At 40.2% G+C, this 26,966-nt stretch overlaps 2 protein-coding genes across 4 annotated transcripts in view; both read left to right on the forward strand.

Moving 5' to 3' along the window:
• The first annotated feature begins 13,559 nt into the window (after window positions 1-13,559).
• Window positions 13,560-17,437, forward strand: LOC103717735 (putative pectate lyase 1). 2 transcript variants are annotated; one of them, XM_008806227.5, is made up of 7 exons: window positions 13,560-13,816; window positions 14,088-14,162; window positions 14,829-14,894; window positions 15,601-16,243; window positions 16,343-16,446; window positions 16,548-16,686; window positions 16,790-17,437. In XM_008806227.5, the coding sequence occupies exons 1-7, from the start codon at window positions 13,710-13,712 to the stop codon at window positions 17,009-17,011; spliced, it is 1,356 nt and encodes a 451-aa protein (XP_008804449.4). In that variant the 5' UTR covers window positions 13,560-13,709; the 3' UTR covers window positions 17,012-17,437. The 2 variants fall into 2 exon arrangements, with proteins under 2 accessions (XP_008804449.4, XP_008804450.4); XM_008806228.5 differs by lacking the exon at window positions 14,088-14,162.
• Window positions 17,438-23,623: 6,186 nt separating this feature from the next.
• Window positions 23,624-26,966, forward strand: part of LOC103717736 (sterol 3-beta-glucosyltransferase UGT80A2-like) — a 34,797-nt gene continuing 31,454 nt past the window's right edge. The window contains exon 1 of one of the 2 annotated variants that reach the window (XM_039123548.3): window positions 23,624-23,747. In XM_039123548.3, the coding sequence (XP_038979476.1) occupies window positions 23,684-23,747 (64 nt within the window). In that variant the 5' untranslated portion in view covers window positions 23,624-23,683. The remainder of the gene's footprint in view (window positions 23,748-26,966) is intronic. The other variant, XM_088718242.2, reaches the window with a different exon arrangement.

The following is a 26,966-nucleotide window of genomic DNA, read 5'->3' on the forward strand; positions in this document are numbered from 1 at the left end:
CTAACGGATGGGATTGGGAGGTGACGGATGGATACGTAGTCAGGTGATGACTACCAACGTGGCGAGGTTTGAATGGTTGGGGTATAGGCCAGTGACAGCTGTATTGGCGGTTTCAATTTCTGGAAGCGTCCACGATCCGCCAGAAGATTCTTTAGTAATTTATTAGTGATATGGGTTATTAACCATTTATTCATTTATTTTGTTGAGTCGGACGGTACATAACCATTTATGTAGTTTGGAGGCTGAGGCACCTATGCATTGTTTTCTCTCCCACTAAAAATATTTTAGAATTATAGGAGCATGCTAATTGTTATTACTGAAATCCAAAGTGAGAGGCTAAGATGGTCTGAGATGCGTTCCAAGGGACTAATGCAAGATATCAGGTCAGAAGGTGAAGCTTCTTAAGTCAACAATCCATTTTAGTCCGAAAACCAAGCTGCGAATAACAGACTCCTAGAAAGTTGCTTGGCATGAAAGAGCAGGAGGGGCCGTGGAGTTACCTAGAGGTGCTCATCACCGAGAGAAAACTGTGAATGATGAAGTACCTTGGTTTGGTGCAATGCATTCAAGAGCAACTTGAAGGCTGGAGTGTTGTCTCACTATCCATGATGGATAGACTGAACTTGGTAGGATCGGTTCTCAAGTCCATTATATTACTTAGCTCCATTAATCTAGATTGCAAATATATACATCGAATATATTATATTGCTTACTTTTTTTGGTAGATAGATTCTGACATTGGTTGAGCCACACGAGCATCTCAGGCAGTTTCTCACACATCAGACTCGAAGAGTTATGCGAGGCGTAGAGATGAATTCGTAAGTTTTTTTAAAATTCTTTAAAGCTCTTCTATCACATATCATGGATGATATACAGCTTGTTAATATACTTTTTATTGTAGATGGAAGAGCATGGGAGGAAGCCTGATGAGATGGAGTTCTACAAGATGACTCACACCCACCGATATGGTAGTTTTGTCCAAAAGGAGTCGAGAGATATAATTGTATGTATTTATCTTTGATTTGTGCAACTGACTATTTTTTTCTAAAATATAGGATAGGGCTACATCGCTTATTTCAGAACGTGTCGGGGAGTCATCATTATTCAACGATACCAGTCGCGTCGAAGCTCAGGTGTTTGCCGAATTAATGGGCCTAGAGCATTAAGTCGAATGAGAGGTTATGTCATTGGAGTTAATCCCAATTAATTATCTGTAGTGAGTAAATATACCCAAAATACTAAACAAAATAGTAGCACTACAAAGGTTTGTAGTTTGAAGACGATAATGAAGGAAATGAGGCAGAGCCGTCGGATAAAGATGGAGAAGATGAGGCAAAGGCATCAAATATAGATATAATCTTTGAAAGCTCAGCTTGATTCGATTGCATCTATGTTATATAGGTTTGTCCCTTCTCAAGTAAATAACTAAATCTATTGGAATATTTTATATAATTATCATGTATTTTTGTATTAGTATAATAATTTTTGTATTCTTAACTTCTAAAATTTCTATCTTTTTGTTGTAAATTTCTGATTCTTTCTCTACTTGTAGAGATGATGATGATGATGATGATGGCATCGATTTCTAATAACTCTTAAACTATTTATTTAGGAGTTTTATATGTATATAATTTTTATATTTTTTGAAGCAAATTGTAAATATAAATTGATAATGTAAATCGACAATGTAAATGTAATCATATTTGATAATATGAATATTTCGAATAATCTGTTTAATTGTGATATGCGCAGGCTTATAACTTTTGTTGTGTATGTGTTTGGTGTGTGTGTATATATATATATATGTATATATGTTTACAAAGTTTTAAAAAAATTAAAAGAATTCTTACGATACTTTAAAGCATCATTATAATATATATTAGCGACGCTAAGTGCAAATACTTTTAAAATAAACATCGACAATTAACGATGCTAAGTGCCGATATTTATTGGCGTGGCCAATTACTTATAAGCGTTGGTATATACAATAAAAAGCACAAGTCAAGTCTGATTTTCTTACGGTGGAGAGCATACTTGGACTCAAAGGTCTCTATCCTTTTTATATAGAGTGGGATGGGTTTTCGTTACCGAAATTAATGCAACATGCATTAATTGCTTGGTAACAGATTCCACGTTCCGCACGTGATGATAACCATACTGATCATGCAATAATGGCCGAACCCGTTGGAAGTAACGGCTCTTGAGATAGTGGTCATGCCCTTGATGAGCATTAACCGCTTTTAAATAGCTTTGAATGGGAGATAGGTGGCATTTCGGCCAATATCAAGGTTAAGTTGACTTCAGACTTTATTAAGGTTCGGATGACGGTGGCCAATGCCGAGATCTGATCCATAAATATACACCACATCACTAATCATTGAAACATAAAAATGGAAGCATACTGCACCGTCCAGGATTTCATATTATTTCTCCGGCTTGTGATTACTGCCAGGCCTTTTACTTACCTTGGAGTAATTGAATCTTGTAATAAGAAGCTGATTGACAGGGTTCATAAGAAGCGGAATGGTTGGAGGACAGCTCATTTGCCTCAAGCTGGCCCAATTACTTCAAGTCAATCTGCTTTGAACTCAGATCCCAAATTATTGGATGCTTGCAACTGGGTTTCCAGATGGCATACTCAATTGATGAGGGATATATTTTATTATAGAGATTAATTTTCTTTTTTAAAAAATTAATTTTTTATTTTTTCGATGATCCTAACATAACAGGAAGTTTCTATTGACCGAAACTACTATTTTCAGTCCAAAAATTTTGCTAATTTTAATTTTCGGTCTCTAATAGCAATTTTTTTTAAAAAAAAATCGAAAAATTTATTCTTGTTTCATTTGGGGTAAAGGTGAGAAAAATCAGAACTCAATAATCAAAAAGAAAAGAAAAGAAAAGAAAAGAAAAGACCACTCATCGTTAATCTTATCTAGTGGTTTGTCGTGCATCGACATCATTTTCCAATGGGGTTGTAGAACCAAGCTAGGGTCTAATAATTGTATGGAGCCCCAATCACATTAAAGATCCAAGCCAATTCATATTCTTCTGGACTTTGAAATGCATAAATTTTATAAACTTTACTCAATTTTAGGTGGCTTAGATGCTGCATATCATGACAGACTCTATGGATTTTAAATTTAAATGTAAATATGAAACATAGCTAGATAAGGCTGAGGGAAAACTAAACTATGGCCCTCAACAATATCCTCTTGGGAACACTCCTCCATTAGTTTCTACTGAAGTTAAATGCATTAAGGAGAAGGAGGAGGATACTGAGCACATAATATATGTAGATTAATTAGCTAAGATATCTAATGCCTTTTAAGCAAAGAGAGCCCACTGAGGGGACATGCCCATGTTAGGCTACCCTCCAATGCACATGGCTCGTATATTTTGTAAGCACATGATGGGTCCATGTGGACGTCGAGACCCTGGTGAAACAGGTGTGAATCCGGATGAAGCCAACAACAGATCGATGGATGGGAGAGAAGATTTTTGGCATTTGATTGGCATTACATGGTGATATTTCGGAAGGTCGAGGTGATATTGGTGGCAATTAGGAAAGATGGATGATATGAGCGAAAGATATCGTCTTGTTAATGGCATATTATAGAATTATGCAATGCTAACCAATGACAGATCGAAGCATGAGTCAAGCGATCATTTGCTTAGAGGAGGTTCGACTATTGATTTTGATGTAATAGGCCGATGTTTTCGGCATGAGTTGCAGCTACATTTAGTTGAATTAAGGCTTATGATGAAGCATGACCCAGAAAGATGGTATAATTTGACTTTAGGTCTGAAATCAAATGAGTGGGTAACATGTTTGTAGCTAGGTGGAGAAAGGCAATTCAAAGCGGTCATGTGCTGCACATCGTCCACGACTAAATGATTCACTAATGAATCGTCCAACCCTAGATGATCCGGTCGCATGCAGCATGGCTATATTTGCTTTTCCACATAACAAAATATAAAGATGTAGTTAAATATGAATTCGTATTCCTCGCATTATTGCCTCGGTCTACAGTTAACTCACATGTTCATAAATAAATAATAGTGCCACATGATTTAAAATAACTTAAGAAGGCCAGATGCTGCTGCTCCTGGGGTTGATCAAATAATCATAGGTGGGTTCTGAAAGAAATTGATAGGAATGCAACAATATAGGATGCAACCTGTAAATTTTTATTTCATACATCCAATGCTTGTTCCTCAGATGTAGAACTATTACAAAAGCTCATTAGGTGTTTGTAGGGGGGTATGTTGCATGGCTGGCTTGTGCTGACATGCCATGATTCTGCCTGTGAATGACTTATGGCCAACACATGCGAGGGTGCAAGATTGCACCTATGCTGATATAATTTAGTCTTGTTGATGGATAGGCCTTTGGTTGATGGATATCCTTTTTAGAAGCTTTAGGAAAAAGAGCATGCCTGCGAGTAAAATAAGTACCAAAGTGATGCTGGTGCTTGTCTTTCCTATAATCTTGCCTTTGGAGCACAAGAATAGCTTTTGGTGATAGATGTGGGGAGAATACTAGAAAAAAGTGCAGATAGTGATCTACAACCATAGCTGTAAAAAATTCTTGCAACTGCATTACATAGGAAGGTTTTTATCGAATTCACAAGCTTGGGGTCGATTAATTTTTTTTCAGACAATGAAACTCTACCATGAACTCGAGCTGCCATTGATTCTAGAAGTGCATTATTTCCTTACACATACAAACCCATCATGAAGAATATAAGAAGCAAAAAAGATGCATGCATAAATTATCCACTGGCTTGAGAAGTTCCAATAAGAAGCAACACTTTATTTTGGGCCAAATAGCTGGAGATGAGGAAGGCACAGTCAGTAGCAACCACATTTCCTCCATGGCGGACAAACACATGTGCCCCTATCTCTTGAGAGGAACCTTCCCTTCCCTTAGCCTCATCACCTTTCATGTGCCAGATCACGGAAATGATCATCACGCCATTAGAAGTTGTGAAGATTGTGAGCTGGTCTCAGAAACTCTTAGCTGCCACCTTGGGTTATGGCCACAGGACCTATACAAGAAATGTAAGCCAAAGATTTATAAGGGAAAGGCATAGGAAACCATAGATATTGCTGGTTCTCGGTTCTCCTGCTGTCTCTTAGTTATCTTCCTACATCCTTTTGGTTTACTACCCCCAGCTGCGATCCTCCCGAATCCACTTCCACAGTGCCATTTCCCAAGCAATAGAAGAGCCTTTTGCTTGGGGAAAGTTCCGAGATTCTCCAACAAGCAAATCTCGTACCATCATCAGTAGCTTTTGTGTGGCTCAAGTTTGGAACTTGCACTCTTTTTGCTTTGCAACTCCGAATCCTATCTTTGTGCTCTTCTATTTCTTCACGAATGCGCCCATCACTCTGTCTCATAATTAAGAAAGTTGGGTGGGCGACATCACATGCCAAGGGGATGTGGAGTGACAAAGCCAACTTCAAGGGGATGGGGATGACAGACAATGGGATAGGATAGTTTGGGATCTACAGTGTTTGTGAATAGGATATCCGGGGAGGCAATTAAGAGGCATGCCTAATGTAGCATTCGTGGCATTGGAAGAGGAAATGTCCCATGTGCCAGATTCAGTTTGTTCGGTTCGCCAGCTTTCCAAAACCAAACTTGCTCCGGCCTAAGCGCATGGGCTGTTTCGTTGTAGATCACTGGCTTTTGGAACCTGAAAAAGATTGAACCTAATTATTGTTGGAACAAAAAATTTGTATACAAAAATTTTTATTTAATTATTATCAGCTATGCACTGGGTAGATCTTGCATACCTGTACAAGGCCAAAGAATCCAAATAATATTTTCGGACTAGTCTTTTTAGGTGAGATCTTTAGGTGTGACAATTAGTATCAGAGTGGATTTGGCTCATAGCTTATCTGGACTAGAAGATACTACAGCACGAGTTTATGAGGGCTAACCACGAACCAATCGTAGAGCTTATGATTAAATTTGAATGGATTTGGATCGGTAGTCTGATGAGAATACTAGAGCTTAAAGAGGGAAGTACAGGAGAATCCATGCAGACTGTGGTTAGACCTACATCAACTATGTATTGGATAGATTTTGAGCACTTATATAGTGCCTGAGTTATGACAACTATCAGTTAAGTTTTTTTTTTTTTTTAATGTACCTGAGAAAGATGTGCAGTACAACAGCATGCTACCAAGTTAGTACATGATTACTGCAATACTTGCTCAAGTTTTGGGTGACAGCTCAAACACTTGCTACAAATTTCAAAGTTAGGCAAATAGAGGGGCTTGTGCATCTACGTACAGCCACTCATGCATGCATGCCCTGTGCCACAACTCTATGATCAAATAACAAAACCTATGGGTTTAGGTCCTCAACCCGAAACTAGTAGGGGTTAAAAGGTGATGAGTCCTGCCAGACCCAACCAACTTAATAAGTGGTCTTCCTTATGAGTGCTTTTCACTGAAAGCAAGGGCAAGCGACTCATCATCAACTCCCTAGAGGGAAGGCAGGACTACGGCCACCTTCTCTATTCCAAAAGCAAGCGCCCTAACTTTCCGGGTCTCTGATAGCGAGGTTGGTCGCGTTTTATGCATGGTCAAAGTTCAGAAGTTTTTTGTAGCCTTTTTCAGGGATTCATGGTCATGACCGATCAGACGTATTTATCTGATTGATGTTGCACTATATCTGACAAGTCAATTATATTATTAATTTGACATAGGAGGCAACTCTAGAAGATTGGTAGAATGATAAATGGATAAATATGAGGAGGATACATCCGGACGTTCATTTAATTCCACATCAGTTATACATCGACAAGATCTTAGGTATTTATATGAGGCAAGATCTTAAATCATTAAATAATATCAAAATGGATCCGACTCGCAGACTAGGAGGTACTATAATATAGGCCCATGCAGGGTTAACTTTGGGTTGATTGTAGTATTCCTGATTGAACTTGATTGGATTTGTAATGGCAATTGGACCGTTAGTATAGAAAGTTCATCAAAGTTTAAACGGGAAGAAATGTGTGAAGATTTGTATGCATGTATGTTTAGTTCTATATTATTTATGTGCCTGGAGATCTTGAGCATTTATATCAGATCAAGGAGGCCATTACAAGAAGTCTTATCTAAATCAATGCAAGCGAGCAAGCTATTTGTGTCTGTTGACTCTTGTCAAGATCTAATGACATTGGGCTTCAAAGGAACTGACTTTATTAGTTCAGTTCTTTTACATTAGATCTTTTGTATACGAAAGGAATATGAATCAAAATATCTCACTTACCTCTTTCATGTTCACTTGTATAGTTGTAAAAATTTTGATATGCATGAATGTACCATATATAGATCATGTTTGAAATTGCATGTACTATGATGAAGATATTGCTCTAATTGCATGGATTGTGATATAATTTGTACTTTAGTTGACAAGCATAATGTGTGTAATTGATTAAAAAAAATCGAATCCTGCATAATCTAGTGGTTATAAAAAAGAGGTTGTTGGACAAACAAAGATATGGATAGCTTTGTCACAGGCAGAACGTGACACTATTAATAGCCTCGTCATGAGCAAAAATATGACACTATGAATAACCTTATCATAGGCAGGAATTTGATAGAAACGTGACATTATAGATAATCTCGCTACAGGTAGAAACATGGTACTACAAATTGCTGGTTATAGGTTGGAGCATGACTATGTATAGTCCAAGGCTGAAAAAATAATTAAAAATACTCACTGTGTAAAGTACTCTAGGATGTGCTTGAACCTGACCTTGCTAATTTGATATCAGTAAGTTGTTTATTTGAAATCACTGTTGAAGAAAATTGATATTGTGATGGTGTGTGACTAATATATCAAGTGAGTAGTAGATGTAAAATTTAAATATTGATTAATTTGGAATGTACATATCATGATAAATGTGCTCTTCATTAATGTTATTCCAACTATATTATCTACATTTAATTATTTATGCTGGTGCATATATATAGAGATTCTTACTGAGTTTTTAGCTTATATTATTTTTTTGACATTTTTTTTAGAGCTGTAGGATGCTCAGCACTCGTTTGAGATTTGTGGTTTACTAGTGAGAGGCGAAAGTTAATATATCTTTGATACCACTTGGTGTTTAAAAATTGTACTTAGACTATTTTTGCTATTTAATAATATCACAGCTATTTGCTTTATTTTGAAACATGATGAATTTTATTTTATCCGCAGACCTTAGATATTTCATAAGGTCTAAACTCTATGAAATGTGCGGCCGCATCATATACCAATCCAAATAGTGGGTTTAGGACATGATAGGAGTCAAGGGTAAGACATCTCTCAAGAGTTTCATACACATAACTGGAATTTGCACATGCAATGCTTATAGTTTATCCAAGAAGAAAATATTCAATGAACAGTGATGCACTAAAAATCAAAATCACTGCAGCAAATTAAATAAATATATGCCCCACTTAGTGAATCATACTTCCAACTCTTACTTGATTACTTGAACATAAAATGAATGGTCTAGTTATTAAAGGAATATATGCATAAGTTGCCATTCTAGGAGTCCTTTCCAAACGCATCCATGGACATGGAAGGTGGAGATCAAAAAAATAAGATAAAATAAAGTCCATAATTCCTGTCATCGAGACTTTGCATTCTAATATTCTCCTTGACTACCAGAAATTCCAGGTCCAAATTTTAAAGTGGTCATGGATGATGTGTTGCTGGTGGCTCTCAAAAAATAGTATTAGATATAGCAGATGTAAGAAGCACACCATGCACATAACATTGGTTTTTTGGTACATGATTTTAACTGGACCTAAAACGTAATAGCAAGCATTCAGACTGCATAGGTTTAGTTCTTGAGGTGATTTGCAATTGTTGAAGTGCTGTAAGCAAATTATCCAGCTCAATAGCTTGCGAAAGATGGAATATTTTTAAAAATAAAAATTCCATTGTTTTAAATCTATTTGTAGAAATTTTATGCGCCTAGTTTATCAGGAATTCTCTGTAATTTATTGTGGAATTCTTTGTCATGATCACAAGGGAAAACAAAAAAAAACATTTCTAGCTAGTGATACCACTGTGTTACATCCATCAACATCTCAAAGATGTGCATATTGACTTTTATATGCGGCTCGATGCATCATCTCAATAAGATATGGTTCGGACTTCCCTCAGATGTCATTGTTAGATGCCCCAAAAAGAACCAATTTAATTCAATTTCCAAAACCAAGCCATGTAGCATGACAAATACTCCAAGCTGATGGGATTTGTTTCTAATAAGCACGTACATTGTGGCACCAAGCAAGCTTGATCTCAAACCAATAGAAAAGGGATTAGGATACTAGTAAATCATCCAAAAAGTTCCTAAAGACCAATCATGATGGCAATTGCAGCATCTGGAATTAACCTAAATCAGTACTCAAACTAGTCGGCCCACACAAACGAAGACCCCTTGATAGCCAAGTTAGGTGGAGGGTTACTTCAATCGAGTGCAACCATTTGGACTATTTGATTTGGAGCTCTTCTACTTCTATCTCCATGCTTCCCTGTCATGTTTTGTTTTCAGATTTCTTTGGTCGTATATATGCTCTGACTATGTAAGTTTCTTTGTTTTACCAAAATAATAATAATAATAAATAAATTTTCTTAAAAATATATTAAAGCAAAGCTATTTTATATAGAAACCAACCTATGTAAGATATCATGAATGAGTTGGCCTAGGTGGGTGCATGGCCGTTTTTGGTGCTTGTGATTTGCATGGAGATAGGATGACTGAGAAGCCAAAGGAGTAAAGAAGAGGTTCACATCCCCCACTTACCACACGATATATATATATATATACACAAACAAGCACACAAGCCATGAGCCCAAGACGATGCTTTGTTTTGGACCCTGTCAGATTCTGTCACCGTCGAATTATAACAGTATCTCGAGCAGTCCCTATTCCGCCCTGGTGTCACTCCATCTCCTACGTACGAGTTTGTGTCTGTTGTATCAAGTGGGTCAAGGCACGTACAAGTCAAACTTCACCTAACCCAGAACCAGTTTGGTTTTGGATCTAAAATTGAGATCTAATTGCATCCTATAATTTGACAGATCCAAGTTAATTCATGAACTTTTGGATTCATCCTTATCAACTTGGTTCGAATCCGTTTCATACCATCCAAATTATCATCCAACTTTGCGAGATTCATATGCACGAATGAATTCCAAGTCCAAACAGTGAGACTCACGGTATGTAGCGACAACATGCTACCAATCATTGAGATGTGGGACCATGGATTTCATTCACCGTGCGCTCGTATTAATGATTGGCCCATCGCAATACACGGGGCGATTGGTGGTATACACCAACGTGGCGGTGCAGGCAATGATTTTTCCACTTGGATAGCTAAAGAACAATAGACGAGCAATGTCTCGATATGAAACTTTCATGTTACACCACCGCGATATCTTTTAAAGATGGATTAGGTCTAAGTTAGGCCGGGGCACCAATTGAGTCCGGCACCAACCGAACCACATGCACCCTAACTTCTCTCCATACCCAACGGGAGGCTATTGGATTAAAAGTGGGCTGGTGCAGCGTCGCTCAATGTTTGGTGGTGGTCGCACCAAAAAGGGCGTCCGTACCACGTGGCGTGTCAAGACGGAAGAAAGAGACGGTCGTCACGTTGACCGTCAAAACCCCTGACGTTGACAAAAGGATGAGACTCGAAAATAAGAAAGAAATACAGTGGGCTCGCGTCAATCGCGCTTTAAATTGGCGCTGCGAGCCATGTGACGGTCCATGGGGCCCACACCCACTCCCTCGCGTCGGTGACCTATAACTACAGTGGGCTCCACTCTTTCGACCTATCCAAAAGCTGGGTCTTGTTTAATTGTTTAACTCGACGGCTTCTAATTTCTATCGGCACTTCCGCCACTCGCGGCGAGAGTTGGTCGGAGCTATCCAAGATTTCACTTTAGACTTTTGAGTCTACGACAGCAAGAACAATGGATTGCGAGGAAAATTATATAAGAAACTTAGAACAAAAGCTTCAAGGACAGGAGTCACAGTGCCACATCGACCCCGGGTAGGAGCAAAGCCAGTGCATTAGTTAAAAAGACTTTGGAAATGCAACGGTTCACGACTCACAACAACCACAATGATGGTCTGATAATTCTGATTAAGCAATTGTTGGAAGAACAGCACAGCACTTGAAATTATTGGTTTGTTGGATCGAAGATATTAGCTAAGTGACGAGAGCCATGGTGGTTGGAATAATTGTAGAACATAATATGCACCTTCTTTCCACCAGTCCTTTTCTTTGATTTGTTTTTTATTCCCTGGAAAAGTTCAGTTAAGAATAAAATTTTGCAAGGGTAGAGAGGCCAAATGGCAGGAAAAATGCAAGGGAAATACCTGCGTTTGTAGCGGAGTGGGATTATGCTTTGTCTTATTAAAAAAGGGTGGTTATGGTTATGCTCTGGATAAGAAGGGAACAAAGGCATCAGATGAAGAAGGACATTATAATAGGATTAGATTGGTACGAGATGGTGGGCGTTTGTTCTTCAAGGCAGTAGTTTTGGCTGCCCAAGATCACAGCTATAAAGAAAACGATCTATGGATTAAAATAACGCAAGAAGGCCAGTACTCGAAGTAATAAACTATGGTATTTGTTTGATATATTTTCTCTACATAAGGGGTCGACGTTACGTGCACATGCGACCAATAGCGTACAGAAACGGTGACGCACTCATGGATGCATGTGTAAAGTTATTAAGGAAATTACTAATCGACGTGGAGAAGAAAAGGAGATCAGGATTGTTTGGAACGTTGTAAAACTTGTGCATGAAGCATGAAGAAAAGAATCTAAATGGGGGCGATCTTGGCCAGAATAACGCTGTTGTAACGAATAGCTAGAGAAAGTTCTGCGAAGCGTGTCTTTAGTGACCTTGAATTAACCTGAGTTAGCATCTTGTTCATCAAATAGATTGCTAATTAGCCTTTCACGAGTAACAAACAAAACAATAACCTCTTCATAAACATGGAGATCTGAGCTAAATATTGTAGAGCTGTTTTTTTTTTCTTCGGCCCAAATAAGAAAAAGCTAGTGTCTTCCATACTGTACAGCTATAACATTTGCAATTAAAAATTGGCTCAAGACAAGTGGAATAGAGAATTGATCTTGATAAAAAACTTTATGACACCAAGTGTGGGAACTGCAATCCAGTTAGCAGCCTGATTAGCTTTTCGGTATAAATGGGAGACCTAAAAATTGATTATAGTAGTCTTTCAATGGAGGATATTCGTTAGCAATGAGTCACCTTCTAACCATACCTGTGATGCTCTATAATGAAGAATAGCTTTAGCAGCGCCGGTTAAACCAAGAGCAACTCAATCATTCCAAATTTTTCTCAGTATGAACTCACCAATTGAAGAAGCCGAGCGTCCTATTTGAATTTTGAATCAAATCCCAGATCTAAAACAAGTTCCAATTAGGATCATCCTCGATTAAACCCTATTAAGGACTTGTCTGTTGAATCTGGTCTGAAGAGAATCTTATGCATGCAGCTTCACTTGAAGAAACTTACGTCCGATTGTCAAAACATAAGAATGTAATTCGATAGAGTACGTCCCACAAAAGGTAAATGCCAATCTACTTTTCAAGTAGAACTGTTTGGGTACCTCCAAGATAGAAGTACTACAATAACCAAAAGAAGTGAAATTGAGGACAATTATGATTTGAGAATATGCTTAGTGATCAAGTGACCACTCCAAGTATCATCAATCAATACTAAAAATCTGCTCCATTTTAATCTGCTCCATAAAAATCCCCACAAAGGAGAAAGGGTACACCAATCCCACGCAAAACTTCCGCTCCATTATGCCTTCCACCAGCTGCTTCCATGGTTAAGTCCGGAGAATGTCACGATCATGGGTCCAGCCCCAACAAATGGTCCTGTGATCCGCCGGTCCACCAGATCAAATCTAAAACTAAAAAGCTTAACCAGGAGACCCCATCATCCAATGGCAGGGCCGTAATTAACCCATGCATTGGCGTTCGCGACACGCGTGAGACCGTCTGATGATGGAAGGCGGTTGGGGCGTTGCATGGCTCCATGATCCTGCCCTGTAAAAGCTCATACCCACCTCATCATCACCCATATTTTCCCCCCTATACGCCACCCACAAACCCAGGTCCGGGACCCACATGGTCCCTTTATCCTACGTGGCTTCCCCGGGGCCGCCCCCACCATCTCACCCGAGGCACAGTTAAAGCGTTAAAAGTAAGTTGAGAACATAACGGCATTTCGGTAAGAGTCGCGAGGGCCTCGCACGTGAGTAGCCGACACGGCTGGCACGTGCGTGCCCTGGGCCGGCGTCGGTGACCGGATCCATTAGCGGCGGCTAGGGAAAAGTTAGGGGGTGGTGGGTTGGGTTCCCGTTAAGTTGTTAACGGACGGGATTAAAATATTAACCGGGGTTAAGTTTGGGGGTGGTGGGGCCGAGAAGAAGGGGGGACGGGGGAGTGGAACGTTCTATAAAACGGCGCTTCGCTTGGAGTTTCTTCGGGCATTCCCTCGCAACACAGCTTCGCTTTTCTCCGCTCTCCTTCCATTCTTTTCCTTTTTATCCTCTCCTGGAATAGAGGGGATAAAGAGAGATATAGATCTGAGAGCGAAGTAAGAGAAAAGGAAAGAGAGAGGCGAGGCTGCGGCAATGACGATGGTGACTCTGAGGTGGCTCCCGCTGCTGGCTTTCGGGCTCCTGGTGCTCCTCGCCGGCGGCCTCGGGTGGATCGGCGGCGAGAAGGTCTCCGTCTCGAGGTACATTCCGCTCCTCTTCTTCTTTAGCGCACCAATGTGGATTCCCGATGCCTCTTTCTGTTGCCTGTCCCGGATCGCAGAGGTTTCTTGAAAGATATCTGGGTCTCCATCCCGTGTTTGGGTTTTTTTTAATATTTTCCTGGGGTTTTGGGTTGGTATCGAGGCAATGCGGTTGGAACAGAAGAATTCTTGTGCAAACCCAGACCTTAGGCAAAGAATTCGAGCTAGGACTACGAGCTCTTAGACGTCTTTGGTTTCTCGTTTCTTTCAGGGGCGGAGAGGCGGCGAGGGCGAGGAGGAGTTTGAGGGCTGCGCCGACCAACGAAACTTCCTCCATTACTGAGAGGTCCGTAGTCTCTGGTTTTCTCTGCTTTTTTTTATCAATTTTTCTCTTTTATTGGGAGTAGATCTGGGCCGTCGGTGATCTTTTATCTGGGATCTGGGCCGTCGGATCTAGCTTCGTCCGACCCCGGACGGCTGAGGATTCGACGGCTCCGCAGAACCTTAAGCGAATCCCGACCGTCCGGCTCTGCTTCCTGAGATCTCCACCGTTTAACCAGTTACGTTCGTTTTGTTAGTTCCTCGCCCCCAACTCCCTTCGCTTTCTTCGATAAGAAAGAACGAGATTTATAAATTTTTACACAAAAAGGCGAAATTCTAAAAAGGTGAAACTATATCAAATCGCATCGCATCACCTCCCACTACCACCGTTGCTGCTGAGTTAGTTGGAGGGCATCTCCGTCATTTCGCCCCCCCACACCGACCTCGGTCAAATCCCCCTCTCTCTCTCTCTCTCTCGTCTTATTTTCCTTCCTTTCTTTTTGAATTTTATTTCTCTGCGGAGTAATGGAGGCAACCGACCTCCTCGAGCGGCGTACTTCCTCCTGCAGCGTGGCGATATCTCGTTTCACGAGAAGGAAAAAGAAAACATTTTAGTTATGGCCAGTGGCATTTTGGTAATGTCGTGCTAATAATGGTGCGCTTATTTCTTTTCTTTTTTTTTTTAAACCAGGGCCGGGCGGGACGTGGTCGTGGGCGCGGTCGACGATCCGGAATTGGTCGCATCCGAAGTGCACATGTAAGTCTCTATTATTCATGAAGTTCAATAATAGCTTTCATTCGTTCTGTCTTCGTTCTCTATCCTTGTATTAGATTTACCGTTTAGGATAAATATTATGGCTTCCTTATGCCCCTCACGTGGCTGTTAGACGGGTATTAATGAGTGAAGGTTGGGCTTGATCATTTTACGATGAAATTGGAATGGCGGTCCGGGCCGTAGATTTCTATTCACGGATTTCTTTGACCTTCTTGGCCTGTTTCAATTTATTAGGTTGGTTATCCTGGTAATTAATGTCGCGTATGGCTTTTCCCGTAGTGGCAGTACTATTGCACGTTCGCTGTCCAGTGGTAGCTACAGCAGCGCCATCGCCACCCCTCCGGAATGTACTTTCCCTCTTGTCATTAACTCGTCACGTGGTACGGGGACCGTTCATCAACGTGGGTCCCACGTGGACTCTCCGCTCCCCTCCCCCCCCCCCCCCCCCCCCAAAAGCCCTGCGTGTAGTCGAATCCTACGAGATCAATTCGTGGGAATTATTAACTTAATTTAGCAATTATGAGGTATTATTAGCGTACCTATAGGATATTCTTAAATGATCAAATATGACATTTATTTATGCTTTTAATTATACGCTTGCTTGGGAGTTGGGATTAATTTGTCAGAAAACATGTTTGATCGAATTAATAATTTTGGACGACTGATGATGATGATCGGTGGAGATCAGGACCATAAACAACCACACGGCGCGGCGGGCGCTGGGGTACCTGTCATGCGGGACCGGGAACTCCATCGATGACTGCTGGCGGTGCGACCCGGAGTGGCACCGCAACCGCAAGCGGCTGGCCGACTGCGGCATTGGGTTCGGACGCAACGCCATCGGGGGCCGGGACGGGCGGTACTACGTGGTGACCGACCCCGGGGACGACGACCCCGTGAACCCCCGGCCGGGGACCCTCCGGTACGCGGTGATCCAGGACCAGCCTCTCTGGATCGTGTTCAAGCGCGACATGGTCATCACCCTCAAGGAGGAGCTCATCATGAACAGCTTCAAGACCATCGACGGCCGCGGCGCCAACGTCCACATCGCCAACGGCGCCTGCATCACCATCCAGTTCGTCACCAACATCATCATCCATGGCCTCCACATCCACGACTGCAAGCCCACGGGGAACGCCATGGTCCGCAGCTCCCCCTCCCACTACGGCTGGCGCACCATGGCCGACGGCGACGGCGTCTCCATCTTCGGCTCCAGCCACATCTGGGTCGACCACTGCTCCCTCTCCAACTGCGCCGACGGCCTCATCGACGCCATCATGGGCTCCACCGCCATTACCATCACCAACAACTACTTCACCCACCACAACGAGGTAACAATTAGAATCTCGAGTAGCGGGATCTCTGGATGGATCTCCCCGGCCCAGTACCTAATATATAAAACACCTACCGTGGCTCCTCCATTGATGCAGGTGATGCTGTTGGGCCACAGCGATTCCTACGTGAAGGACAAGGCGATGCAGGTCACCATCGCCTTCAACCATTTCGGCGAAGGTCTCATCCAGAGAATGCCGAGGTAATTTCCTTAGAAATTTTCAGCTGAAGCAAGGACAAAAGCAGCGTCCGTCGTGCTTGATATGCTCTGTTTTGAGTGAATGATGAATGAACGAAATGCAGGTGCCGGCACGGTTATTTCCATGTGGTGAACAATGACTACACCCACTGGGAGATGTACGCCATCGGCGGCAGCGCGGATCCGACCATCAACAGCCAGGGGAACAGATACCTTGCCCCTGCCGACCCCTCCGCCAAGGAGGTGAGTAAACCCCAACGATCAGATTAATCTCTCCTCCCCGATGAATGAATTCTTCCTGTCAGCAGCATTCATCTAGCTGTGCCGTGTGTTTTTGTCTGAATAGGTGACCAAGAGAGTTGACACGGATACTAGCGAGTGGAAGAGCTGGAACTGGAGGTCGGAGGGGGATCTCCTACTGAATGGTGCCTACTTCACCCCCTCTGGAGCTGGAGCCTCTGCGAGCTATTCAAGGGCCTCCAGCCTTGGTGCCAAGTCCTCTTCCATGGTCGCGTCCATCACTACCGACGCCGGGGTCCTTCAATGCCGCAGGAATTCCCAGTGCTAGTTGCTCTTGAAGCCTCCCTCTTCGCCAAGAAAAAAAAAGAAGGAAAGTCCGGATATTTGAAAGTGTACGCATTTTTTATGTCTACAAAGCCAATTACACCAGCCTCCATTCTCCGTTCTCAACCTCCCCCTGCTTCCACTGCAACGCTGTCCATGGAGCAGGCGTGAAGCGTTGTCTGTTGTTCCTTTATATCTTTTTTTCCTTTTTTATTTTGAAGTCCTTTTTGTTATGTTCTTCAACTGCTCTTGCGTCGTCGATCCACAACGTCATCCCTCCTTCCATCATCCTAGGATTGAATGGTTTCTCTCTCGATGTGATTGTTTTTTTTTCCCCCTCTTTAATCATTCACAGCATGGATATGTCGATTGGGTTATGTTGTAATAGATGCATAGTTATCTTTAGTAAAGGAAAAGTTAATTTGTAATATTTTCGAGTCTAAATTCCCTATCTGTCTTCATTCTCCCATTTGTTTCCTGGTGATAGATAACTGCTGATGCTTAAAACAGGCATAAATATTCCTATCCTGAGGTCACATTGCTAACTCAGCAAGCAGTGAATGAAGAACTTAAATGATGGTAGTTTTGAGCCCCTTTCAGCAATATAGTGCAAATTAGCTACCCGCCGTCTCTTGAAAGTACAATGTGTACTGGTTAACTTATAACATTTGCAGTTGCCTCATCGTAAGTTGAGCAAGCGTCAACGGATATTGTATTTATGATGCATTAAACTATACCCTTCTTTCTGGCATCAAAACATATATCTGGTCTGCAATAAACTCACACCATTATGCTCTTGGTTCCGGAGGCCTAACAATTGTATTTCTCATGACACGAATAGTTCTTGTTTGAGGGATTAATCATTTGAGAAATTATCCACTTTATCATCTCACAATAAATTTACCTCATATTACAAGTGCAATTTTTTTTTTTTTGCAAGTATATGCTTATAAATAATTATATATATACCTCATCAATTTACTACACAAAAAAAATATATAAGGATATACATACAAAAATAAATTATTTATAAAGAGGATATATTGCAAGTAGTAAATTTGTGAGGATATACATATAATTTTAAAATATATATATATAAATAATTTATAAAAATATTTATATAAATTTAAATATTTATCAGGTATACATGTAAGAAATTTTATTTTTATTTTAACTTTACTCGTGAGTCGGTGTGCGATGTCACTAAATCGGATGCCCTGCAAGGTCACATATTTGTCAATGGAACTCTTTGCCATCCTTCGCATCACCAAGTAATCAGTGGGCAGCAGTAATGAATCCAAGTACAAGACCAGTTCTAGAGGTGGCATGGACCATATCTCCCAACCAACATATTGTTCACTTGCGACCGCAGTAAAAACGAATACAAGACCACTAGTGTTCGTCTGCTTCATCCATTTTGTTGCCCCTCTTTTATATTCTCCAGTAAAAACGAGGTACATCCGCAGTCCCATTTAGATGGTGAAATCAGTTTAACTGGATGATGTGTCGGCCCAGAATCGCGCACGGTGAAACCGTGAAATGAGCCATTAATAGCCAATGATATATGCCTCGTGGTCTTGTGAATGGGTTGGATCTCTGGACGGGAATAAGCAATAAGAACACAGCTGGGATCCAAATACCTTGTGCTGCAGGCCGTGTGACACCTCACAAGCTGTCCCCCCTTCCATCATTCAGTTTGGTGGGTCTCTCTCTTGTCCCTTTGTCGGATCAAATCCAAGATTAAGGCATCATGCCTTTAGCTTGGAGAACTCAGAAAACAAACAGGGTTTCCTTTCTCGAGCCCGCAACATTCTATCCGAGTTTTTTCATGGCGCATATCTAGGTATCTAATTTAACAACTCCTAACTTGAAAATATTCTCAATTTTTGCCTATTGATAGCCAGCTCTCTTTTACCTCTAGAGCATGTTGGGATGGTCATGAAAAAATTGATCTTTGCTTTGGGCTGTACTTATACTCGTTGTGTATGTGAGCGGCTGATGTACAAAAAAAATAAAATCTTTGAATAAGATGCGTTGTAAGATGGGGTTTATGGAAAAATGATACTGCACACACGTGCATCATGTGGCGGTGGACCATGCCAAGCGGACGTGTCGGTTCCTGCAGGCCCCATGCATCGTGCCCTCTTCTCGTATTGCCATCCCATGCACCTCGTTCCTGCAGGGTATATTAGGATGAGAAGTGGAGAAAATCAACAATTGTCTGAAGTCTCTCTCTTTTTTTTTTGTTTTAATCACATGGACGATGGATCAGTATTCTTTCCTATTGGAAACATCCTATTTTCAAACATGCTTTATCCCACTAGCACTCGGACGGTCATGGATTTTTGTCTTGATGGGCCAACAGTTCTCCAAGATTTCCACATTTGTCCCCAATAGAGAGCAAGTTGGAATTCAAACCTTTTTTTTTTGTTGGTACTAGGAATTCAAACTTTCAAAGCACCAATTTACATACATAGGAACTAACCCAATGCAATAATGTGAGTCAGAGACAACTCATGGTTGAGTGGAATTGGCACATGTAGTCACAAGCAGCACACATGGCTGTGTTTTCCTCTGGATTCTAGGGCATTTGCATGCGGGCTACATGAAGGGATGGTGCTTGTGCAGTGATGCCCTGGTCCAAGGAGCTGAACAAGTATTCGACTAATATGCATATCCACATTCATATCCGTCAAAGAAAAATGGATATAAAGATGGATAGACAACCAACCGATCCATATCCGAATATCCGATTCCATTTGTAACCCTATTTAAAATTTATATAGTATTAATAATTTTTTAAGAAAAATAAATGACCACACTAATATGCTGTGTTAACTTGTTTTATCATCCACTTATTAATATATTTGATTCTGTGATCATAATATTTTAATTATCCGATTTATATCTATATTTATATCTATATTTTCGGTATTCAATTTGTATCCATATCCGTTTAAAACAAATATAGATATAAATTTTTTCATCCGACTAACCTCCGTATCTATTTATATATTTATCAAATAAAATAAATATGAATATAGATATGCTAATATGCAATCCGTATCCGATCTGTTTTTTAACTGGTGCTTCTAACCGTGAAGCTCGTGGTTGTTATTGGGCTTTTTTGTTGGTTGATCAACTTGTGGATATTGAGTGGCCATGTTTGCACAGTTCGTTCAACTGGGCCATGACTTCTTTTGTGCAAATGACAGCAAACGTCTTGCGTATTGAGCAAGGACTTCCTCTCCGCTTTACACAGAATGAAAAAGAGGGGAGAAAAAACTCCCTTGTTGTTTGATGGTTTTGAATTCATGGTCTCATTAAATGTGGTTCCCAACAGAAACAAACAAGCAGCTTTTTTTTTTGTTTCTGTCGTCGTTGTTGTTGTTGATTTTTCCTTCTTTGTTATCTTATATCTAGTCAACTAAGTAAGTTATACGCCATAAGGTGCATATGCTGATCGAATAAGAAAGCTAGTTTTCCTCTCCATAGTTATAATAAAATGAGAAGGAAATTTTCAATAAGATCACTCTCTCTCTCTCTCTCCCTCCCTCCCTCAACCATATTGACATATTGTTGACCTGATTTGGTGGGACAAGTGAATGATGAAGAAGAAGGGCAATGACCCGCTTACTACTTAACATGCGGAGGCCATCAAGGCTTAGACCTAGCGAGCAAAAAGAAGAAGAATGGTTGCTATGAGAGCTGGAGATATAGTTGTAACTAAGATAATGAGAAAAAGAAGAAGAAATATCTTTTTATTACTCTTCACGATCAAGTTAGTATAATGGCTGCTTGAGGTAACAAATATTAAACTAAGATAAATAGGACCGCGATCCCGAACTCTTTTTATAGAGTGAATTCTAAGGTTATTGGTTAAGATAAAAAAGTGTGCCGGTGGACAATTATAAGAGTTATCTTCATATGTCCATTTTTGTCGAGATCATCGGCTAGGTTAGAGTTGCCTCGTCTCATCATCTCCATTGGGCTGATTTGCGCTTTGGGTGCCATACATCTTCTCCTTGCTATTGCCTGATTCCTGCATGTCCATCATTTTAATTGTATTAGATCACAGACTTAGATGGCCATATGACAGCATGTTACCTTAGCATATGGTTGCATTTGAGTAATCTGTCAATAATTGATATGAAGATTATAAATTGAAAAAAAATACAACAGCATTTGAATAATTTGTTAATTTTTAAATCAGAAAAGATTTGAGCTTCTTTTATTTGCATATGGTTGTTCGTGTACTTAGAAAATACAAGGGAATATACACCGAATCCATCTAGGGTGAAGAAGTTGGAGGGCGAAATCTTTCGATGAAAAAGAAACATTCAAGTTGTTTATGATTAAACTAAAATGGAAGGTGCAACATTATTAGTTATAATCATTCTATTTTTTCACCTGATGTAAGCTAAGACCGAAGAAAAGATGAGATGATGGATGATACTGCAAGCATACTAAGCAGCGAACATGACTGTATAAATTAAACTGTAGGAGATGGTTTATTGCTGCCCACTCACCAAATAATGGTCTATAACTTGATCCAGTCTAAGTTACAATTTTATAAACATGGTGCTTTTCTTACATGTGGTAATATAACATAAAAAATATTGGGTCACAACTAGGTCTTCCACAAAGTATCAAACAATTTCAAAATAATAGTCAATTTCAACATAATATATTAGAGCATGAAATATTCAATACGTGATCACAGAAGATGTGAACGGCTTGAGACGTGGCAGAACAACTTGTGGATCACGCAACAATAAAATAAATTCTCAATGGCCTAAGTTATTGTCATGCACATGACTCCTTCAACCTATTTTATTCTTCATCGAGACATTGGAAGGCCATCCCTCACCATTCGCGGCGAATCTCTAATAAGTTGCTCTGAGTGGCATCCAAAAGATTTTATTCAAACAGAAGGATTAAAAAAAAAAACTAAGGAAGAAATTACCGATCGATGCATAAAGAAAAAAAAAAAACACGCCACCTTGTCGAGCATTTGCATTTTTTTTTCTTCTAAAGGAAACGCATTTGCGTATTAAACATGATCTAGGTTGCTTCTCAACAAATTGACACCGTAAGCTCTAGTCTCGGAAAGGGAACAAGTTCCAAGTCGACATAAATCGGCTTCGATACCATAGTTTTTAATATCAGCGTGGACTACACGTATTGATCAGGACCGACCTAATTCTTAGGCGACTGAGGCAGTTGCCTGAGACCCCAGCTCAAAGAAAGCCCACCACAGGAAAGGCTTCGAAGACAAAATAGAAAAGAAAAAAGGCCGAGCTCGCCTTAAGCTGGCCCACTGCAGGAAGGGCCTTAAAAATAAAACGGCCTTAGGCCCCTAAACATATCCTGCCGCTCCTGGTACCAATGCATTGTGATATTTATCCAACTATTGAAGAATCGTTTTGTTATATTATCTTGCAAATTGGCAACTCAAATCCGAAGACAGACTCCTCTTGCTCATGCAGATGCTATCCCATTGCTATCTATCGAGGATTTTATTCACAAAGTTAATGAAAAATAACTGTATCAAGTAATAAGAAAATATGAGATGGTGTTAATGTCCTATATTTTTGGCTGGCCAAAAATAAATATGTGTTTCAAAGTGTTTTTTGGAGTCAAAATTTGATTTTGATGCGTGCATCTGTTTTAGCCCTGTAATTCATCTATACAGCTACTTTGACGATTTTTCTGATAGCAGAAAAAAAACTGTGGTTAATACCTGGGAGCCACTATCTTTCCGTTTCATCAAAATTAACTTTGATGGGGTGTTTTAAGTAAATGTGATTTCAGTTGAGCTAGTTTTGTTAATAGAAATACTAGCGGTGTGTTAGTGGCTGCAGTAAGAGTCGGACTTTAAGATGATAGTCTTAATACTTGAGTTGCATGCTTCGTGAGAAGGTTTGAAATTTGTATTAAAAGTGACTTATATTATATTTGAAGATGACTCACTCACAATGGTTAAATGAATTTCAAATTAAACAACTACTGAGACTAGTTTCCAATCCATCATCGTTGGATTGCTTTGCTTTTTCTCAGACATACTTATAGACAAATGTGGTTTTTTGGATGGTGGCATATATTGCTAATCATATTGAAAACCACTCTATTGTAATAGATATTCCCTTAGATTTTTGGTATATATTCATATATATTTGATTAACACAGATATATTTTCACTAGAATAATTTAATAAATCTGGTGTTACACCCCCCCCTCCCCCCCAAAAAAAAAAAACACAAAAGCATGACGTCGTATGAATGTCCACATGGGAGCAACTTATCTGCCGACACGTTGCTCCTGTGAAGCCGTCTCGTCCGTTCTTTTACAGCGTCATAGAAGATGACCTCGTGAGAGCGACGCGACGTCATGTCTCCGGCGGACGCGAGAGCGTTCCGACACGAGGTTTGCGATTTCGACGGGGCGGGAATGCGGATCGACGCGTTCGCTTGAAATATTTTTCCACGACAGCCGGTTGTTGGCGATCGGGCCATGTAGCAGGCCACGGTGGCGTCTCGGGAGGTGACACGTGGCGTGGATAAGACAGCGTGTGCTCTTTTCGTCTCCTTTTATTTTCGGGTTCTCGTCCGATTCTCTCTTCCTTCCCTACTCCTCTCTCTCTGCCTCTATTAAGGGAGGAATATCCAAAGAAACGATGTCCAGGAGCAGTAGCGACATGGAGGCAAGCAACAGCGATGGGTCGAGCTCGTCGCCTTCTGGTCACTCTCTCTCTCTCTCTCTCTCTCTCTCTCTCGATCACTCTCTCGACCCTCCTCTGTGTTCTTGAAACCCTTCTTGTTCTTTATTTGGTTGGTCGGGTTTGGGTTGTAATTGGAAGCGGGGCGCCGTTGAGAACTTGAGATTTTCTTGATTTCTTGTATTCGTTTGTTTTGTTTTGTTTTGGTGGGATTGAAATCTCGAGGTTTCTAACGAGAAATTTTGATGGAGAACTGCTTTAATGGGAGATCGATATGGAAGATCGGGAATTTGAATTTGATTGTTATGGAGTCGGTACGTTGCGGTTAGTTTCGTGTTTTGGATTTGGGATCTGAACCCGGACAGAGGTTATTTGTAGGGTTTTGGTGACCAAGCTGTGCCGGTATTTAATTTTGAAGTTTATATTAGGACAAGTTGCACTTTTTTTTTTTGGTGATGAATTTTGATGAATCGTCTTGCATTTTTCGTGTAGTTGCTCGGAAACTTGATTGCCACTCTGACTTAGTTGTGAAGCATTCAAGGACTTCCATTGCATCAATAGGCTGCGACAACTGAAAGATTGCAGAGAACGTGAGGGACCTAAGCATCCAACAAGGGATGAGTTTCTGATGTCAATTGTCCAGTGAAAGAATCAATGGAGGCACAGAGCCCTTAGTGATTCTTGAAGGGAAGTCCAATTGGATATGTTTAATGGTTCTACGAGACAAATAGAGATTCACTGCAAGAGACACAAGGCTCATAGCTTGTCGGGGATACTGTTGATGAGACTTACCCGAAATTGAGCTTGACTGACTTGTCCAAACCAAAGTTTACCCCATTACAACTCAAATTCTGAAGCATGAGTACATACAATGGGGTCTCTTCTAGAAATAACTGAACCTAACAAGGACATTTACCTTTATCTGATTTTAAACCTTTCTCCTTTTGGAACAAGACATGGTTTTGATCAAGATTTTAAGTTCTGGTGGGATGAGGGGCATTCCAGGCCGTCCCATCTTATTTCTATGAGAAAATGGGACTGGGACGGTGTCGGGACTCCGAAACCCATATGTACGGAAAAACAAGAAAAAAGAAAAGAAAGAAAGGAAGGAATGATGAAGAAAAGGAAAAGTGAAAGGAAAGAAGAACAAAAAGGAAAAAAAGAAAGGAAGGGAGAAGAAAAGGAAGGAAAGGAAGGAAAGAAGAACGAATGGAAAGAGAGAAGAAGAAGAAAAAGGAAAGAAAGAAGGGATAAGAAAAAGAAAGAAGGAAGAAAAAGAAAGGAAGGAAGAAAAAGAAAACAACGGAAAGAAAAGAAGATGGGGTGAGATGGAAGATACCTATGGTATTCTCAACCGAGACTGCCATTGGGATGAGGCGGGACAATGGGGTATCTCGTTCCATAGAGAAACCAGGACGCCCCTATCCCACGGGATTTAAAACCTTCGTTGTGATGCATAAACTCATCCATAAGTCCAAGGTTCTCTACTTTACTTTTTGAGTCATCTTTAATAAGGAATATTGATGTGAACAATTTGAATAGAGGTTAATTGTGCAAGAAATGAAGCATGGAATGCTCAAATGATGAAAATAAAGATACTGAAGAGAGGATGAGAATTTTAAGGAGAAGGGAGGAAGAAGCTTCAGGAAATAGTATTACAAAAATTCAACCTTTTGGGTTGTATTTATCACATCTACTCAAACTCAAATTCCTACTCTTAATATAGAGGGCTGGCATTGTAGTGGAAACCACAACCTTAAGAATCTGTCTGAATAGTCTTGTTGAGTTGAATTTTCTTGTTTGCGTTCATTCTATGGCAAACACAGAGGATCGACTTTTTTAGTTCTTGTGATTTAGGTGTTGAGTCCACCATTATGCTTCACATCCTTGCCAAAAATCCTTGGACTTCCTAAAAGAATTTAGGCTGCTGACACCAACTTTACATAACTTAAAACTTAGTATGTTAGATTACCATTGGACAAGGAGATCATGCATATTAGTGTTTGATACCAATCCTTTTTGGAAGTTCGTCTTAGTGAATTGAAGGTTTGACTTTGTTTTCAGTTTTGAGGTTCCACTCCTATGTTAAGGTGTTCGTCACTTCATTCTTTGTAGGTCCACGATGTGATATCAACTCATATCCTCTCACCTCAATTTGGATCATCAAAGATTCTTTATGGTCCTTGCTTAAATCACGTCTAGTTGAGACTGACTTGATGAAAAGGATTTTCATACCATCATAGGAAAGAGATAAACTAACCTAGTGTAAATGTTGTATGAATTGAATCTACAATCATCTACATCCTTAAACCAATCTGAAGCTCTGGATGGGCCCTAAAAGTGACCTTAAACATGCACTTGGCATTGAACTTGAATAGTCTCGTTTTCCCTTCTAGGCTTCTTAATTATAGGCCGATCAAATGTAATAACTTAGAAGTTTTGATCTCCTTTCAATTACAAGTGAGCAGAATCTTCAATTGCTCTACTAGATCTAGGGTTGAAACAAAACCAGAAATTGGTATATACATTTCTGTGCCCATACATATTCAGCGGTTACAAATATGACCATGGATACTAAAATTTGTGCCCATATGTGTCCTAAACAGAAACAGATATGGATTGTATATTAATCATATCCATATTTGTCCTAAATGGATACATACATGAATAGGATATTATGTTGGATACAAATTGAATTTTTGATTTTTTATGAGGGCATTATTAGATTATTAAACTAAACAAAATGAGCATTTTTAATAGGTAGGAGTATGATATTAAAATAAATATTTTTGGAGGACATGAATGTGACGTCATCCATGTCAATTTTAAGCAAGCCCTCATCCATGCTCTCAGTAAAAGAGGTCCTTTTTTCAAAAAAAAAAAAACACTAATATGCCAAATATCCAGATATCCAAATTTCTTGCTATCTGATATAGGCCATGTATATCACTATAGTTTTTTTTTTCGTTTTTTCTTAAAAAATAGCACATGAAAATTGTGATAAAAAACTTGTTTGGTAAAGTAGTTTTCTTTTTTGTTTTTAAAAAACTCATCTAGTTTCTGAGAAAAGTGAAAGCTAGTAAAAGTGGCTAACACGTGAAACGATAAACAAGTTACGTCTTACCTTCGTTTTTGCCACACCACCACCACTGCTACCACCACAACTATCGTTGCCACCTTCACGGCCACCACTATGACCATTGCTACCACTACGACTGCCATCGATGCTACCATTGCCTGC

This window comes from Phoenix dactylifera, chromosome 3, assembly GCF_051530095.1.
Source record: "Phoenix dactylifera cultivar Ajwa chromosome 3, Ajwa_hap1_PhDact_Kaust_v1.1, whole genome shotgun sequence".
In the NCBI taxonomy this organism is placed as follows: Eukaryota; Viridiplantae; Streptophyta; class Magnoliopsida; order Arecales; family Arecaceae; genus Phoenix; species Phoenix dactylifera.